We start from the raw sequence: 20,629 nt of genomic DNA on the forward strand, positions 1-20,629 counted from the left end.
ACCTCTAATAAGCTGCCCAGAATTTTACAGAACATTTAGATTTTTGTCTATTTTTCGTCTGTTTCTGCAAAAAAATACAGTTTTCTCACAAACAATCACAGACTGCAGGCACTATATAATGACAGACATCTGAGTTTCAGTAAAAAAAGAATGCTAATGCAAAACCTGTTATTCTAGCAACTTTCTAAGTTTAAATAGTATTTAAAATTTGTGCCTTATTTTTGACTTCTATCCCCCATTATTTTTGGCTCTTACATTACGTGTTTAATAAGTAAGGAAAGAAATGCAAGTACATTTAATCAAAAAAATTACATCCAAGAAACAGCAAAACAAACAAAAAAAAAATATTGACTTCATATGTTTCAGAAGAAACATGAGAATAAACTAGCTATTTTAGTGACTTTTCATGTTTATATCATCAAGCTTTAAAACAGGTTTCTAATTTTTAGCATTTCTTCCCCCATTATTTTTGGCTACGTCCTTGATTTTTGCACTAACAGAGTGTCAGGTATGCTCAGCCGCAGGCCAGTTTATTAAAATGTGTAATGCTTTTGTCCTCCAATAGATAAAACTTCATCAGAACTAAAGCAGCTCACATCCGCCTGACTTTATATAGCAAGTAAAAATCATGCGACTAACCAAATCTGTAACTTAAGACATCAAATGCATAAAAATTCAGACTGAAAAATACAGACAAAAATGATATGCAATCCATTTCTTTAAAAAAAAAAAAAAAAGAAAGGCTTATTACTTGTGTATATAACCAAGAAACACATTTCAAGGAAAAAAAAAACCTTTACCTTAATGAACAAGCATCCAGTACACATTTTATATTTATATGCTCATTTAAACGTGGTGTACTGTTTGTTCTCGGTAAAAATTTCCAATTTAAATTTTTTTTTTTTTTTTTGGAGCACTATCTAAATCTCCTCCGTGATGTTATTCTCTACAAGATCTGTGTCAAAGAACAAACATTTTTAAAATGACTACACGTAATAGAATGTTTATATGAGACATTTGTTTCATCCTTTTTCTTAACAGAATACATATGTTCATATATGTATCTTGAATGTCATCTACCAGTTTAACCTACATAGAAGCGGTCACATGCTCATAGAAGATGTCACATGTTCAACAGCAATATAAACCAGCCCATTTACATGTGTAACTTTGATTTTGCTCCATAAATCTTGTCTATAATTGGTAGATTCAGGCAAGTGCCTTCATAAGTGAATTTACAATTACTACACTTTAAGAATGCCTTCAGCATTTATCATAGTTAATAAAATCATGTGTAAATTCATTCACTTCTAACAAGTCATTGTTATATCTTTTAAAAACAAATGTCGGCACCTTTCCAGTTACATTATGTAATTCCTCATTTCCTTGTATAATCTTCCAACTACCGGACAGCAAATTTTGTCTGTGGCCACAGGCACATTTATGAAAAAGGAACAGGTGAACTTAAAATTATCCTGTCCGCCTGTCTCATTGTTTTGGCTGACCAACAAAAATAAATGAAGCAAATGTATTTAACTTCATTTCCTTAACTTCACTAATGGATTTATCCAGTAAACATTCTGTGGAGCCTCTAGCTAAAAACATTACCTTTAGAAATTCCCTTTCTGTATATTAAATTTTACGTCATCTGTAGTTAATCCCGACAACCTAATAAATTGACCCCTAGCTGCTTTCGTTCTGAGGAACTCTGATCTATTGGAGGAAGAAAGCGCCAACGGTTTAAAAAAAAGTGTGTTGCGGCTTCTATGGTTACTCTATGCTTATTCCTGTTTTAGTCAAATTATCACTGAACTGCTGTACTGTCAGGAATGTTTTCTTTTTTTTGTTTTCACGACTCTTCCTCCAGTTCCTTTAATCCCTGTAACACTGCAGTTTCGAATGCACCTTGTGTATGCCGGGGGCACTGCCTTTTCTCATTGTCACACTTCCCTCTTAAATATTGGGAAGGACTGAGCCTGCACTCCTCTATGCCGACCTACATTTCCTGAATTCCTGAAGAGGGATCTCAAATGCTGCTACTCTCAAGAGCCTAGTATGCTTGTAGGACCTTAACTGCCTATTCAGCATCCACAAATGCCATGGCTCCCATAGGGTACTGCACTTCCATCCATCCATCCCTCCATCACCCCTTTTCCCATTTTTAGACATGGGTTGTCACTTTGACAGTGAATTTTCTAGAGCCAGCATTCACAACACCAGGTGGCCAGGCCTGCCATTGCTGTTCTTCCATACCACACACTCCCATGCACACTCACACCTATGGCCAACTTAGAACGTCCAGTCCACCTACTGCATGTCTTTGGAATGTGAGAGGAAACTGGAGCTCCCAGAGGAAACTCTTGTGAACATAGGGAGAACATGTAGACTCTGCACAAAAGGTTTCCCAGCCAAGAATCAAACCAGAGAACCTCTTGTTGTAAAGTGACAATGCTATCTTAATATATTTTATACTCTTCTGCTCTCATTCTAATAGCAGTTATGAGCCAATTCTGCTGTTTCTCTTTGGCAGGTGAATAACTACTGTCCACAAACACTCTCATTTTTCTCCTGCAGCACCTTTGCAGTCTGACACAGCAGTGAAATCATAGTTTCTTTAGTATAATGAGACTTACAGCATATCAAGAGGTTCAGGGTCTCTTTTCTGTGCCCCAGTCACTTGGGATAAAAACTTTGTTGGCTCTTACAAGCTAAAGAATGTCAATCAGGGCATCTGTCTGTATAATGTAACAATTCAGTCATAAATTTTACAGTCAGTCTACTCTAGTCAGTCGGGTATCCCAAGAAATCTAAAAAAAATCTTTTGTTTAGTCCAGTCTTCATGTTCATTCAACCATTCCTCTAGCTCCTATGAACTTAGTTTCTAATGCTGTCACTCATCTTACTTTCAGCTAATGTTTTGGTCAGCAGCTGAATAATGCCCGAGTGGCTGGACAAGGTTTGCTCCATTTCCTGCAGTCTACTATTGTTGGGTTTAGAATAATCCTCAAATCTACTTATTTATTAGTTCTTTATAAATAAATCTTTTTTCAAAGACCTCTTCAATGACAATCTCTCCAGCTCTCGACTATCTGGACCTTCTGATCACTTTTGTTTTCACCATGTGGAAAGTAGCAAACTGTTGAATTATCAGGGCATTTTCTCAATTTTACCTCTGTTCTGCTTATTAGATTTTCACTCCAGTGTATGGTATATATTTCTTTTAATTCATTAATGAAAGAAATGCAATACATTTTTAAAAACTATAAGGCGAGAGAGTTATTTGGGGGTGATTCATTTCAAGGGTACCACAGCTGAAATTTAATTAGCTACACTTTTCTTAAGGTTTGTTTTACAAAGCCAGCACCATGGCTTAGAGGGATAAAAGCCTGACTATGGCACAGGTGACTCCAGGTTTGAATAGCATCTCAGGAGGGTGTGTCAATCCAGGGGAAGGCATTTATTTGCGTGTTCCCTGCAGTGAAGAGTGGTACATAAGGGCAGTAGCCCTTGGATACTACAAGTGAATGCAGGGAAGGGGGAAATCAAGGGGTAGGTCATAAATGAAAAAAAAATCCACCCCCATGGAAGCAGTCAACTGCATAACTACCCTCCCTCCCACTGGAAAGTCTTAAGTTCTAAGCTAGCACAAGCTGTTGAGTGGAGAAAGTCCAGAAACTGTAAGAGATACTGGTAGACCCCAGAAATGGATAGGGGCACTAGCGTAAGCTAGAAAGAATAAAGCAGAGGGGATTTAAAAAAAAATTGTTTTATGAAAACTTTGAACTTTTCACCGGAGTCTCCGTCTATAAGTCAGGCAGATACTTCCTTGTCATGCAGCTATTTACTACTAACACAGTATTTAGGCAGTTGAAGTTCCTGGTTTATGCAGTTTTCTAGTTCTCTTGTAACCAAATACATGAGTATGCTCTCTGAACTAATTTCTTTAACAGCACTGTCTATCTTCAGCACCTAAGATAAAGGTGAATTGGAGAAAAGAAGGCTCATCCCTCATCCTTGAGGGAAACCATCTCTTCTACAACTCTCAAATGTTTTATGACTACAGTCCGGGACTCAAATCCAAACTCCTATTTTACAAAGTAACCCTATATAGCAGCACATGTTTCTACTACAATATAGCCAGATTTTCATGAATATCTAATTCTTTCATTGATCTAGATTATGTATTCCAAACCCTGCTAAAACATCAGTAACTGTAACACAGATTTAATTTTTCATAAGTATCCTTCCGCTGTCCTGGGTTTAAATGTGAGCCCTGCACACAAGCATTGCTAAAACTGTAGCCAAAGTTTTCTATTACGTGAGTGCCAAAGTTATAATCCTACTCCAACAACTTAAAAAAGAATGATGCAAAAATGAGAGGGGGATGCTTACCCAGCACTGGTCCTACCCAGTATACAAAGACATACTCCTGAAATGAATTTCCAGTGCAATGAAAGAACAGAGAATATGCCAATGCAGGGTTAATAGCAGCTCCTGTACGACTCCCACCTATAAGAAAAATTAAAAGTAAATATGTTTTAGTCTTTATACAATAATATCAATGAAAGGAGTGCAACTGCTTAAACTAATTAGCAGAAAACTAGGGCTGACCAAAAGGACACACACACACACACACACACGCATGCACAGACACACGCGCACAAGTGCACACACAGACACTGCTGTAGCAAATGCACAGCTGGACTTCCTAGCTACTTTTTTCATTGTTTTTTTGATGTCCCTTTCAATAGCACATTCAGTGCTGCTTACATGGGCATTCATCGTGTGCTAACCATTACCATTTAAAGGTGCAGGACGATATAATTGGGGCACGCACATTTATTGATTTTCATTTATATAATAGCATAGTCCATGCCCCTTTTTCAGCAGGGACATGGGGAGAAAGCTCCGTAAGTGCTAATTTTAAGTAAATATGCATAAACCAATTGTCTAAAACAATATATACGTAGCATAACAAGCACACACATATATAATTTTCATTAGACAACAGCAAGATAAACTGAATAAATGATATAAAGTTACAGAAGCATATGTACAATTCAAATGTCAAAAAAAAAGAACAGTACAATGTATTAGCTTATTTATTGTAAGTGTATGATGTTTACTAATGTAACAATAAGCATATTGAAGCAAAGTCCCCTTGAGCATTCCAAAAGTAGAACAGGAGCTGTATTCGTTATAAAATCGGTCTTGAAAATTTGCTGTTCAGATGTGTCTGTAGCAGTACTGTACTATACAAGCGCAGCCGGTAAGTATCCTACAGGTAGCATGAAGTGTAACCCTGCTGGACTCTCAGCTAAATGCAAACTTGATTCTAAAATTATACAGCCCGTGCTTTGTAAATCTGTGAACAAAAGAAAATATCAAAGCCTCACATCTGAATTACGATGGATGGGGCACATCTGGAAAAGGCATTCCTCAATCCCAGAGATGACACCCGAGAGCTCAACTCTACTGAAAGTGAAGAAAAAACAAATGGTTTGCCTTTTAGTAGGTTGGTAAAAAATAGCACTTTATTTCTGCAAGCCAATGAAATCCTTACTCATGTCTCCAAAGACTCCCATCTCCTGTGATCACTATATTCTCAACGTCACTGTAAGACACTCATAAGATATCTGTCATAAGGCACCATCAAAAATAAAGCTGGTGATAACCCTAGACCATTTTAAGTCTAGACAATTTCCCTTTTGGTGCTTGAATTAACCTACCCTGTTTGGTATTAAACTGGCCTTACCTATCCCATGGTCAATAATTATATATGACCCCTAGTGCGAGAAGAACTGGGATCAAACCATAAATAACTGGAGGGGGCCCATGAGTGGTATAAAGCATTTAGGAGCTGCCTCTGTCCATAAGTAGTACAGGAGAAATCCCTGGGTAAATTTTTTATTACCCATCGACAGAGACAACATAGCTTTTGCTTGACTGAACTATTCTTGCCTTGGCAGTTCCCTTGCACTTCTATCTAAGCTTGAGGACTATAGTAAAGTCTTCCCAACAAAAAACCTAGGACAAAAAATGTCTTCCATTCTAAACTGCAAGTGTAGGGAGTTGCTTAAAACTGTAGCAATCTTCTTGTTTCAGTTACTAACAATGATATCACTCACTGCTTCTTAAATGAATGCTGGTTCTGCATGCATACCCCATCAGCAATTCGAGTGCATCTCCTAATAAAACTTGTACCTGGGCAGCCAACCACTTCACTTCACTCCACCCTAGTTGCAGCTCTGTCCTGCTGTCAAACACTATAGCAGCACATCATCCAAACAGGAAAACAACTACATTACACGTAGATGACTACAGCTGGCTACTATCAACATGCACTTTGTGATCACCACAGGAGCCAGTACGGCTAAAAAGAAGTGTGTAGAACTGATAATGGCCTGCTCACATCTGGCCACCTTCTTATCTGCTTCCAGGATTTATCTGCAAGTGTTCTGAAGGCCCATCCTAAACAAACAACCAGTCTACACTTGAAAGCAAATACAATCATTATCAGAGTTCTTGTTTTTATTATAGAACCTCCAGAATATCTTTTGAGTAACTTTTGCAACTCTTTCATTGTCTGGACTTTTTGCCCAGAGGAAGACATCTCACAGAGAAACCAGTGTGACTGGGGCAGGGGAAACCTACTACAATAAACAGCAACTGCCAATCATGTCTCCCTCTTGCCCATACCTGACTGTAAATTGTGAACCAAGCAGAAACATGGAGGGGATGTCTCTCTCCAAACACCTCTATTAAACAGTTGTCAAGAGTGTAAATAGAGAATGTTGCTGACTGCCCTTCAACTTCATATTTATACAGTACTTAATCTCCAAGCACTTGTTACACATAAAGTGAAGATAATGATTAATGGTAAAATGTCTTTAGCAAATAAGTGGCACATGATGTAACATTATTTGAAAATAAGTACTCTAAATATTAAACATCAGCAGCAGTCTTTAAAATAATACTGTCTAAAGGCATGGAAAAGGTCTTAAACAATTTCAAACTAAAGTAAACAATAAAAGCTGTGTAAAAAAAGAGCCAGTAAAACTGAGCATAATGGGTAAAATTCAGTTATTGGTTACTCACTACATTGCCTGGATATCAAAGACAAAATCTGGAAGTAGTAAGAAATCACCTAGAAAACAGAAAAAAAAACAACCCTGGTGAGGAAGAACTTGCACCTCTTCCACAACATGCAGTTGAAGTTTCATCTTTGGTAAAGGAGATGGCTTCTAGCAATTTAGAGGAAAAATAAATTAAATGCATTCAGAGGAGTTTAAAATATGTCAGATACTGGATGAATATATAAAGTCAAATAAAAGGCTGGAAAGAACAGATGATACTTTAAGTAGCTATTCAAACGAGCTGGTAAAACTACAGAAATCACAGGCTGAAATGAAGTCAAGACTGGTAGAATATGAGGCTTCTCAAGAACAATATTAAAAAAAAATAAAAAACTCTGTTTTGGAATTTGCCTTTTGAGTCTTTTCGGCTTTGCACCATACCGTACTTGCATGGGAATGGCTGTTTTACTAACTCTCTGCTATACCACAGAAACTGGAAGGAATAGACTGCATTCATTTTATGAAAGTAAAAATAAGCAATTGGACTGGCATTCCAAAGCAGGATTTGTTAAGTGAAAGAGCACACCACATAAATGCTCCAAATCTGGCCATGAGAAAGAAGCATAGACTTATATTTAGAAAGATGCAGTCATACTATAAGAAAGAGCTGTTCCTGACAAAATTGTGGCAGAAGGGAAAATTATTAAAAATTGGGGACACTACAGAGTTTATGGAAAATGATTATTCACAATACATCAGGCAGAAGAGAACAGACTTATCCCTGGAATCAGAGGATGTTGGGAGGCAGGTGTGAGATTCAAGTTGCTATAGCCAATTGTCTTTAGAATATTTTTTCAGAAGAAGCAAAGACATTTTTGGACGCAGAACAGGCTAAGGAGGGAAAAATGTTTAACCACAAAAGGTGAGCCAGTGAGCAGAAGGGACAATAACAAAGGCTACATACAGTACCAGTGTTGTGTGGTTGAGATAAGACCAGCAATAATGTAAAATTAGGAAATAAATGTAAGAATTGTAAAGCGTCATTTCCGTAAGATACAGTTTTGACATGAGAATTGTACTTTTGCAAGAAGTGACTAGAAAGACTGGAAGTTTGCCAACTGTCTTAAATTGGTGGAAAGATTCTAAAGCACAATTCCCACTTTGTCATTAATGTGTAGAAGGCTAATGAAGGGACTGAATATTTAACTAAAACATTTCTTGACATAAATTGCATCTTGTATTGTAAAGTAGTTCTGTTTAATATTTATTTATTTTTATTTTATTTTTTATTTTACATTTGTTGACCGGGCTAGTCCAACTGGATATATGTCCATTTTCAGTAGAGGCCCGGGGAGAAAAGCTCCAAAGACAGATACATTATAACAAAATGTATAAGGTTACAAATACAAACAGTGTTTGTCAGGTTACAATCAAGTTAACATAGCAGTAGATACAAACATTTTATAGTATATTACAAGACAAATATTTACAATAATGTGGGACAAAATATTCACATGAGGTAGATTAAACTTAAGGTTTACAATTTCATGAGAGTGGTTGCAGAAGAGTATTGATAACATGTTGCTCAAGATAACCATGTGAGGTAGAACGTCACTAAAGTGGGTTTGCTATTTTTCTAAATTTTGCAGAAAGAGCATTAAATTATAATTAAAGAGGAGTTAGGAGAAACTTGGTCAGAGGTACATGCAGAGGTATTTTCCATGTGAGGTGGGGAGGAGACGTACAAGCAACCACTGTTGAGAATAGTGATATTAAAATGAAAACATACTTTTTCTTGACATTAATGAATTCAGTGTTTGCAATGTAACAGGATAAAGTCAGGACATATGCAATATAATGTGCTGTTGAGGGAAATAAACATTTAGTTATTTTATAATATTCATATTAAAATGTAATACCATTTCCTGACCCTGTTTTATACAGATGTAAATATAGTATTTTTAGTTTATGCTTCAGACAAGGGAACTTTTTTGGCAGTCTAGAAAATGGAAAATATTAAACATGGTAGTTTTCTAGCATTTTAAAAGAGCTATTTCTTGCATTTCTAAAACTAATAACCGTTTTTTCCCATTAGCAAATGCCTGCAGATGGCGACAGAGTCTAGAGGTGCAGGCAATTAATCAGGAAATGACCAAGCAATGTGCTCCGAGGCATATGGACAAGAAACATTATAATTTGTATTTAAAGAAGAGCTATCGAGCAGTTCAGTGGAAAATAAATTAAATTTGACAATGAGGAAAGTGAATACCTTTGCAAGAATTTGCATCCCCAGCAACCTTAGTACTTTAAAAAAAATCCACTGTTATATTTAATAATCTTCATTTAAGAGTAACCTGTACACTTTTTCTTAAATGTTGAAAAAATCAGTTTACTGACAATTTGCAAGTTGGTTTTGCAGGCCATTTTAAACCTAGTCAATTTCTCTTTTGAAGCTCGAATTTACCTACCATGTTTGGTGTTAGACTGGCCTTACAGATCCCTTGGTCGATAATTATACATGAACCTTGGTGAGAATAACTGGAATTATACCACAGATGATTTGAGTGGACCCATGCTGTCATTTGAGTTCTGATGAATTATCTGTGTACCACATTGGACTTTGATTCATTTAAAGTAGAACGGTGGGTTTGAATCTATAATGATGTCATTTGTGGGTCAAGGAAGGAACAGCTTGGCAAACTTGTTCAGTAAGTCCTCAGGCGACAGTGAACCATTTGATGTAATATACAAGTTGTTTTTGTATGGAGCTATTTGTTTTCTTTCCAATAATGTGGCTCATCTTGACCCAGAATTTTTCAGGCTGTAATTGAGAGTGATTTGGTTGTTTTGGATGTAGGTAGCTTTTTGACTATTGACACCTTTTCTGTTCAATATTGATAATCAAAACTAACACACGTGCATTTCTTTTCACACAGCAAAGTGGCTCCCTATCACTGCCAGGTCCATTCACCTGCTCAATAAACTCATCTCTAAATTACTCAGAGAGACAGGTACTTCCATCATTGGGTCATGAACTATCAAGTCCATAAATAGACCTATTCTTGCCATACTATTAAACTGAACAGACCCCCAATTCTCTCTAGTCCTATGTGAATGACCCCACATAAAGTTTGGCCTCAACTCATGAAACAGTCTAATCAAATTACAGCTTTGCAAAAGCTTAACAATATTTAAGAAAAGGTTAAAGTCATATCCACCTCAGGAACATAAATTATCCTGATTTAAGATTTAAAGATGCTAGCCAGCTCTCTCTCATTTCTTTTTCAAAGTCATTCTCTGTAATATTACTTCAGTCTTTTCACACTGGAGGCTAGATAAGCCTCTGCTTACAAATGAAGCAGACCTGTGCATGATGATAAAATAGAAATGTGTTATTATTGGTCAAATATCTTAATTACTACTTATATACCAAAATGGGACAGGTGGTTTATTCTAATACATACACAGCATCTTTATATCTCTTAGCCTGACCTACTGCAATGTTTTTGTACTTTGGCATTCTATGTTCTCAACTCATTTTTGTCTTGTAAGTGTTCATCACTATACATGCTGCATTTTCCCATGTCATGCACACATGGTTGAAGTAGTGGATGAAACACGTCTTGCATCAGCCAACCATTATAGACCATCATCATCAGCCCCTCCCCCCCTTTTTTTACATGGGGTCGGGGTATCATGTTAACTGTCACCAACTCTCGATTCAGTGCCACACTCCTGCCGTCTTCAATACTCATGCCTGACTGTTGCAGATCTTCTTTCACACAGTCCATACACCTCTTTCCTGGACATCCTTGCTTCCTCTCACCTTATTCCTGTCTGTCCCAAATCTTCCTCACCAGATTGTCTTCTGCTTTTCTACACATGTGCAAACCACTGTAATCTGTTCTCTTTGATCTTTTCTGCAATTGGAGCTACTTTGGCTTCTGCTCCTATGTCCTCACTTCTTTGTCTGTCCCACAGTGTGCATCCTACCACCCTTCTCAGGCACTTCATTTCCATCACCTCTAGCTTCTTCAACTGTTCTGCCTTTACTGCCCAGGTTTCTGTGCCATACAGTAGTACTGTCCGCACCACTGTCTCATACACCTTACTTTTCAGATTCTTTGGCACGCTTCTGTCATAGACTACACCTGACACTCTACACCAGTTGGCTGCAGCCCTTCTGATACTAGCTTTGACCTCTTCATTCACACTTCTCTTCTCATCAACCACCCTCCCAGATACATGAAGCTGTTTACCTGTTCCTCTATCCTCCCTTCTAGCTCTATTCTCAGCTTCTTCCAATTACCCCAATTTGCTGCCATTACCACAGTCTTATCTGTGTGTATTTTCACCCCATGTGCCTTCAGTTTTGCAATCCATTCTCCTATCCTTTGCTGAAGTTCTATCAAAGAGTCTGCCTGTAATGTCACATCGCCTGCATACAGCAACTTTGTTGATCTGCCCCCTCTGACCTGTTTGCTAATGTAGTCCATCATTATGAACAGCAGTAGGCTCAGAGCTGAACCCTGGTGAACACCCACTCCCACTGGGACCCCCCCTCTGTGATGCCAAACACTGTTTGTACTTGAGTCATTGGGACCCTGTACATAGCCTGCACTAAGTCTACCAATGTTTCTGGGAGTTCAAACCACTGCAGTACTGCCCAGATCAGTTTTCTTGGGACCTTGTCATATGCTTTCTCCAAGTCTAGGCATGCCCAGCTGGAGTCTCTCTCTCCTCATTTCCAGCTTCTTCTCAAGTATCTGACTCACTGCAAACATTGGGTCAATGGTGCTACATCCTAATCTGAATCTGAACTGGTCATCCCCCATGTTATACTCTACTACTCTGCATATTCATTTATCAATCACTCTCTCCAGAACTTTCATGCAATGTGATAGGTGTTCGATGCCTCTGTACTGCCCACAGTTGTGGATGTCCCCTTTGTTCTTGTACACTGGCACAAGCATGCTTACTCTCCAGTCATCTGGGATACGCCTCTCTCTCCACACTGCTATTAGTACCCTCAGGAGCCATTTCTCCCCTATCTCACCCAGCATCTTTATCATATCTGCTCTGACCTCATCTGAGCCTGCTGCTTTCCCCGACTTCAATTGTCCTTAGTGCTGTTCTTACCTCTTCTAGGATGGACTCCTCTTCTTCGCTTATTGTACCCTACATAACAAGCAATAAACAAATAAAATGGGGACTGCTCTACCTGGATAAAAGAAGTATAGCATGGAGTTCATGAGCCCAACTGTGCACAAATGTTTCACATTACTAACAAGACATATTCACCAGAACTAATTTCAAACTGGCAAAACTGACTGTTAATAAATGCATCTTACAAAGTTAGAAATAAACACAACCATTTCACGTGGGCTTTTACAAAACTGGCCTACAAGAATATTCACATAGCTTTGGTAGTAAATTCTAAAATAAATGGTTGTCATATTAGTGGAATTAGCAATGATAACTATATCTTTATCAAATTATACTAAGATACATGAATTAAAAAATACAATGGCTGGGACTCAGAAATGCTTAATGCACTGCAGAATACTCTGCTAGAATTTTTCACATCATGCCAAGCCCTCCTGAGTTAGAGACTGCTTTTCTGTGGAGGATTTTCAGATCATGCCAAGCCCTTCTGAGTTAGAGACTGCTTTTCTGTGGAGGTTGTCCTCTTATAGTGGCCTTAGCGTGGAGGGTGGTCTCTCATGTACAGCTGCATGCTCTGAGGGAGTGGCTAATCTCCAAAACCAGCCAGAGACAGAAAAGAAAATCCAGTAATCCAACAAAATGGTGAACAACCAGTAGGTAAAGCAACAGCAGGTCCAACATGAATAAAAGTCCATTTAGAAGGTTTATTAACTCACACTCAGTCCATTTAGAAGGTTTATTAACTCACACTCAAAAACAATAAAAAAGTATCATTAAATAAAGTGTGATACTAGCTCTTTCGCCCCAGTACCTTCCTCAGATAATGTTCATTTAGAAGGTTTATTAACTCACACTTAAAAACAATAAAAAAAATATCATTAAATAAAGTGTGATACTAGCTCTTTCGCCCCAGTACCTTCCAGAACTTCCTCAGATAATGTTCATTTAGAAGGTTTATTAACTCACACTTAAAAACAATAAAAAACGTATCATTAAATAAAGTGTGATACTAGCTCCTTCATCCCGGTACCTTCCAGAACTTCCTCAGATAAACCTAAACAGACTACACCCAATATAGCCCTTAAATAATCTCTCTTAAAGCCACAATGTTTCCTCATCTCCAGATTTAAAGAGACATTACATATTATAGCTCCTAAAATCTAACAAACATAAAATTAACTTTTAATTGCATAAAAAAAGCTGTCCGGTTCGATTCTCAGCTAGAGAGTCTTCTGTGTGGAGACATGCGTGAATGGGCGTACCTTCGTTGAAGGTTGTGCATCAGGGCTGGTAACTCGGCATGTAAAAATCAACTACCAATCATTAGCAGACCGGAGTTCCGCTGTGGCGACCCCTAACCGGGAAAAGCCGAAAGACACAACAACAACATAAAAAAAAGTAAGTATACAACAACAATAAATTATATGATCCTGAGACAAAAACAACAGTCCATGCAATAGCGGCACTCAGGTTCATCAAGGCCAAAGAAGTTCAAGAAACAAAGTCAACAGGAAAGGACATGGCCACAGTGTTTATGGATCAGGAATGTGTTGTAATGACTGGCTATTTCCAAGGGGCCAAACAGTTACTGCAGAATACTACTGTAACTTGCTGTGCCAATTAAAGGAGGCACTGAAAGAAAAAAAGGAGATGGAAGCCGTGGAAACGATTTCTCTTTTTGCAAGAAAATATATTTGTTCACAAGGCTGGGAAAATGGCGCCAAGTGTGTTGAACATCGTGGAGAATATGTTGAATAACTTGTAAGTTACATGGCTGCACGCCATTCCCTTCTAGGTCGGGCTAAGAACTTTTCAGTACCCCCTTGAATTTGTATGCAAAATATAAGGGAGGAAAAACTACCATGGGAATGTAAGGCTATGCTTAGTAAGATCATCTCAGATCAATATCGTAGTATGTATCTATGAACCTAGAAGATGCACAACAGGTTCCTGAAATAGCACAGACTTACTGAAAGGCACAGTATGCTCTAGAATAAAAACATGCTGTACTTTCATGTCTGTTGCCAAAGGGACATGCACCAGATCGATTCCCATGTGAAGATGAGACATGGTCCGTACTCCTCAGGCATGTAGAGTACAAAATACTGCTACAGAACACCTACTGAACATGTACAAATAGTGTTATGATGACTTTTTATTGAAAACTATCCATGTTCAAGCTAGTTTTACCCCCATTTCAGTTAGTACCGCCCACCTCAAAGTAGCCCTAAAGAATTCCAATTAACACCATCCATTCAATTGTTGCATACAGCCCCATCTTACTCCGACATCCCCAGCTGCCCTTGCCTACAACCCCCTTTCACCATCCGAAGGGGTCGAGACTTATTCCTCTTCAAGATCAGCATTTGCTTAATTTCCTTCACATATAAAAATGACCCCCCCCCCCAAACAGTCTGGTAATCTCTCATCAGCCTGAGCTTATAATTTTCTCTTTAGAACATAGTTTTCTACCTTCTTAGTTCTGAATACTCTGGTCTACTTTTTAAATAAAATTTCCTCCACTATTTTTAAATCAGGAGCACATTCATTTTTGGGTAGATTAAAAGGACCACTAGCACCCATGTTCAACCTCAACACCTACTTATAAACATAACACAAACAGCAGCATGCATGTGGCGTACAGTATTAGGAACACAAATATAAAACAATATGAGCATAATATTGTTTGAACCAAAACAGACACCAACATAACAGGTACATCTGGATTAGAGGTATAATTAATCCTAGGAAGCCAAATGATAAGCATGCGACATTCTCTGAGATAACAGGATCATTAAATCACTCTAGCACAAAATAAACAAAGCATTTTCTTCCTAAGTCTAATATTGGGAGGTCCATAAATAAGGGGGGAAAAAAAAAAAAAAAAAGAGTTTCATGTCCTGAAAAGAAGCATCAAACCTTTAAAAATATAATGATATGAAATGATGGGGGGTGCACCCCCTTTTGTAAATGTCATACTTTACTGGGATTGACAGTGAATCACTAAACCTACTATGATCATACTGGGAAACATTACAAAAATAAAACTAAAACAGAAAAGGTTAAGTTTCTCCAAAAACATAAAAGCATTTCTATAGGGATGGCAAGTCCCCCCGACCCTCCTGTTGGGAGGATAAAACATCCCACATCCTTCCATAAATATACTAGCACCAAAATCTTTCAGACACAGAGGTATGTGGAAAAAAAGGTTTTGAGATTTATGAATCAGAAGTAGCAGCATAAAAAACTAACGTTTACCTACGTATGACTGACTATTCCCATTCCAAAAAACTCAGACATTGAAAATCGGTACAACGGTCCTTGAAAAGCAGTCATATTTTACCCATAATGCACCGTGAGGGGTGCAACTGATCAGATTACAATGCTGTACTATCACAGCCCCATTCACTTAGACTGGATGAAGTAAAAATGCTGCCATGTTTGGGAAACCTCAGTAAACATTTCAGTGACTCTGAAGTTGCAACATCTATGAAAAGTTATTGAAAATGACGAAGAAATAATGGAGATAACGTAGCCTTTTCTTCATTATATTTGGTATATCTTCCATTCCCGAGTCAGACAATGTTATATTTTTGGCTTGCAAAGCTCAGCTATTTAATGAAGTAAATTTATTCATCTTCACACTAAAAGGTTTACAGCATATGAGAGGGAAAGAATACATTTTGTTTTTACAAAAGAATCAGAGTTGTGAATTTTGATACAAAATACCTTTCTGACCCTCTGCCATTTCCATATTTATCAACAAAGTCCCATCCGATCATCCTTGGATACCTTTAATTATTTATGCAGATAACAAGGTCATCTACATGTCAAACAAATCCCACTCTAACTCTCAAGCAATGGCTAATAGGCGAGACTTCTACTCAATCCCTCAAAAACAAAAGTAACGGTATTTGGAACCAACCAAAAAATAGCCAAAGCACCCAAAGTATCCTTACTATTTAACAATACTATCATAGAAACTACCACATCCTCCAAATACCTTTGCATTTGGCCAGACCAGTTTCCTAACTTTCAACTACACTTTCAAAACATACACAAAAATATCAACACACTACTGCCCTAGGCAAACAAGCTATTTATTACCTCTTCTGTCTAAGCCAGCCAAAGCTACCACAGGTAAAGGAATACTGTTACTTCAGCCTGAATATGGACTACACAACAGCTACAGCCTCAAAGAAAAATGCCACCACCTTGCAAACTATCTCCACTAACATCTGCTTGTTCATTACCAACTCCCTGATTGATGAACACCACTGCCTAACTCTCACCAAAGCTAAATGGCTCTCAGTACATTTCCGAGCGGATTGCCCACTAGGATCAGTAATTTACAAGCCCTTTCACCAGAATCCCCACATGTAACTCAGGAGTTATCACTCTTAACCCTCCCTAACTACTCCAAAAAGTAAACGTCATTGCACTGACCGTGCATTCTCCACCTTAGCACCTAAACTATGGAATCTCATGCCCCTCTCAATCAAAGATGTCCAAAAATACTCATACGTCAGATAACAGCTGAAGGAACACCTCTTCACCCAAAGTGCAGCTGTACGCACACAGGTCATATCACATGATCGCTGCAGCTCTCTCACACCCCTTTATCCATACTTCATCCTTCCTTGTCTGATCTTGCCATCCTCTCACTTACTGCCTCTCATTCATTCATTCTACCTACCTCTTCTCTTTCCATATCTCACCCTTCCCGTCCTTTCTACTCTTCTTCACTCTGCATGCCGCTCTCACCTTTTCTCTGTCTTCTCCCCATGGTATCCTTTCCTACAGCTATTCACGCACACTTTTTCTAATGACTTCATACTCTATATAATAATATGCTGCTATCCCTGTAGCATAAGCCACCTTAAGTCATTATGACTACATATTAACCAAAAACCTTTGCTAAGCATAATTCCATTTTCCACACTTGTTTTGACATTATAAATTGTTTCCTTAATTAACTGTTGTAGCATATTCTTGCATCTGTAAATATGTATGTGTTTTCAGCAAATCCTTAGCTCTGTAAATAAGTTTTGTTCATTTTTTTTTATTTGAGCCTATTCACCCAGGCCCTGTTGGCAAATGGCCCATCGAGATCAGTGCACTATCCTGGTAAACAAATATATATATATATATAAATAATTAAATAATAAAACTTAGTAGGTGTCATATAACAAAAAAGAATTAAAACTACCTTGCTGTATTCGTTTTCCTTAGCAAATTCCTTTCAGGTGTCATAACCATTGTGATGCAATAATAAGGTAGATGAATTCCTAATGAAAGTGTTAGGAGGTTTCGTTCTGTGACAGAGTGGTATACAATTGGAATGCAGAACAGAATAAAAATGCCACAGTCAGCAGAAACTGCTAAGCCGTGTTTTTTTTTTAATACACATAATTACTGGGATCACTAGGGATGTAAATACTATCTGGGGGAAGGCATGTGTTTCAAAAATATACATGCTCCAAAGATACGATTCACATGCACTAGTCGGGTTTAAAAATAGACAATGAAATATATGCATACATGTCTTGGTGGGATATAATCTACAACAAATGTGATTTTTTTTCTTTCAGTTTACAGTGCACTTCTCATGCTGGTTGTAGGAAGTTTAAGCTGCGAGACAAGTGAAGAAAGTTGTTACATTTTGAGGTTATGCTTTGTTTGTCAGATAATGCTGAGAGCAAACACATTTGACATGTAAGGAAATTACTGCATTTAGTGTAGCTGACATTGGCCAAATGTGGGAAGAGTCCTTTTCACTAATGCTTTCATGGGGATATGCATTGGTTCACCAGGTCAGTATGTTTGTAGTTTGTTGGGGATGAGTATGTTGGTAGTTAGTACAGTTTAGGACACTGGTTAAATTGCAGTGTCTGCACAGCCATGCTGGGGTGTAGTGTGTAGTGAAGGAAGGTTGGGCACTTAATTCTGAGGTGTGGAGACATCTGGAGTTACTGAGTTGGAGGTGATTGTGTTCTTGTATGATAGGTGCATGTTTGTGTATTTGAATGCTTACGTATGACCAGTGTTTGTAGACTTGTGCTATTTTTTGTTATTATCTTTTGGTCTTTGTACCGTTACTGAGTTGGAGATGATTGTGTTCTTGTATGATAGGTGCATGTTTGTGTATTTGAATGCTTACATATGACCAGTGTTTGTAGACTTGTGCTATTTTTTGTTATTATCTTTTGGTCTTTGTACTGTTACTGAGTTGGAGGTGATTGTGTTCTTGTAGGATAGGTGCATGTTTGTGTATTTGAATGCTCACATATGACCAGTGTTTGTAGACTTGTGCTATTTTTTGTTATTATCTTTTGGTCTTTGTACCGTGGGCGTTTGTCACTACGCCAATTATATGTAACTAATACGGTTTCCTATTTTTCATAACATCAGACAGCGTTTATATTATCCATGACATAGAAACACAGCAAGAACCATGAGTAAATGCATTTCCATACTAGATTTTAAGAATTCAAATTTATAAGGACTGTCCGCTGTGCTCATGGTTAAATAATGCCCTTAAAACAGTCTTACAAGCATCAAAGTCGTTTGATTCTTGGGAGTGAGACATATTACATTTTCAGTTTTGAGATATTGAGCAGTGTGGGATTAGTTAGGTTAGACATAGACTTACAAGTCCAATCTGAAGTAAATTCGATTTGAGCTTGAATACTGCATCAAGAAGTCTGATTTCCTAATGCATTTAAGAACAGTAGAGAATCGATCAGTGTGTAAGAGTAGTATTAAGAACAAATATTAAAATGTAGAAACTTGCTTTAAGCCTTCCTTTAGCAGAGAATTTTGCATATAAAATTTGCATATAAAATTGACACTGCAAACTGATACTAATCCTAACTAGGATATATATATTTAGCTATTTAAATTTTGAGCATGGCATGTCAAAGAAACAACCCAAGTGAAGATATTGAAATAACAGGGTGAATTATGGGGGATTTATGTTTGCTTCTGATTCCAGGCATGGAATGTTGTCATTTTGGTTTGCTCTACTGTGATGAATCCAAATACTTCTGTGACATTCAAGACATCAGACTCCTTTTATTTTCTTACACTGTTTAAGTTGGTGGTGTTTCCTCTCCATAATACCATTCCAAAGTAAGTATGCATTCACGGTGTACAAATGAGTAGCAGTAGAGACTGACTTTTAATACTGTATGAACTGTAACCAATGTGTGTTCTCAATACTCAGGATCAGTCCAGTTATGTTGAATCTTTCCAGGGTACTTATCCACCCTTCCACAGGACACAGGTTAGAGGTAGTATAGACTGGGTTTTAATGTTGTGGGAACTGTACTCAACTTGAGCTGTAAACATTCAGGACAACATCAGACCAGTATTGTTGCAGTATTGCTTTGGTCAGATAATGACCAGCTTTTCTTGGCAGCTGTTAAGCTGCTAAGCCACAAACTGGGGGAAAAAAAGCCTGTGTCACAGAATTGTGGTCTCACAAGTCTGCAGTGATGAGGCACAGCCTACCTAGACCTCGCAAAGGCTTTCGACACCATTCCCCATTTTAGTATTATAGACAAGCTCACCAGCTTGAACATAAACCCCTACGTCATGACATGGGTTGCCAACTGGCTCATGGCTAGAACCCACATGGTGAGAGTTGCAGGCTCTACGTCCGACTCTAAACCGCTTACAAGTGGCGTCCCCCAGGGCCCCTCCTGTTCGGTATATACTTCTCAGAGGTACAGGCAAGCATAGGAGGACTATGACTGACCAAGTTCACAGACGACTGCAAACTAGGAGCCATAATTGATTCTCCGGCTGATAAAGACACCCTCCAGATGGGTCTCACTGAGACGGATACCTGGTGTCAAAATCATGGCCTCAAGCTAAATGCCAAAAAGTGCATAGTCATTCCCTTTGGAAAAAACAAAGTACCCACGAACTACCACATAGGTGGTAGTCCCCTAAATACAGAAAATGTAATAAGGGATCTGGGTACCCAAGTAGATAGTAATCTCTCCTTTGATAATCATATTGCCAAGGTGGTTAGAAAATCCTTCTATGTGGCCCACCTAAATCACAAAAGGGTTGACATCTAGAACACAAGAGGTTATTGTGCCTCTCTACTCATCACTCATTAGACCCATCATAGAATACAACACCCCATTTGGGATGTACCTTACAAGACACTTGCAACAGCTGGAAAGGCCACAAAAGTACCTCACCAAGAGGATTACTGGCCTCAAACAGATGCCCTATGCAGCCCGACTCAAGAAACTCCAGCTGTACTCGGTTGATCTCTACCTGACATACAAGGCCATGTCCAACCCAGAATTGATGGACATGCTCCACCTAAAAAAAAAAAAAAAAAAAAACAAATCCCGGAGAGCCACACGCTC

At 38.2% G+C, this 20,629-nt stretch overlaps 1 protein-coding gene across 1 annotated transcript in view; it reads right to left on the reverse strand.

Annotated features, from left to right (window-relative positions):
• Window positions 1-20,629, reverse strand: part of AQP11 (aquaporin 11) — a 31,088-nt gene that overhangs the window by 4,510 nt on the left and 5,949 nt on the right. Inside the window, exon 2 of the mRNA XM_044073346.1 lies at window positions 4,393-4,509. Within this exon, the coding sequence (XP_043929281.1) occupies window positions 4,393-4,509 (117 nt within the window). The remainder of the gene's footprint in view (window positions 1-4,392; window positions 4,510-20,629) is intronic.

Source organism: Protopterus annectens, chromosome 5.part1, assembly GCF_019279795.1.
Source record: "Protopterus annectens isolate FY-2018-M chromosome 5.part1, PAN1.0, whole genome shotgun sequence".
NCBI classification, from domain to species: Eukaryota; Metazoa; Chordata; order Ceratodontiformes; family Protopteridae; genus Protopterus; species Protopterus annectens.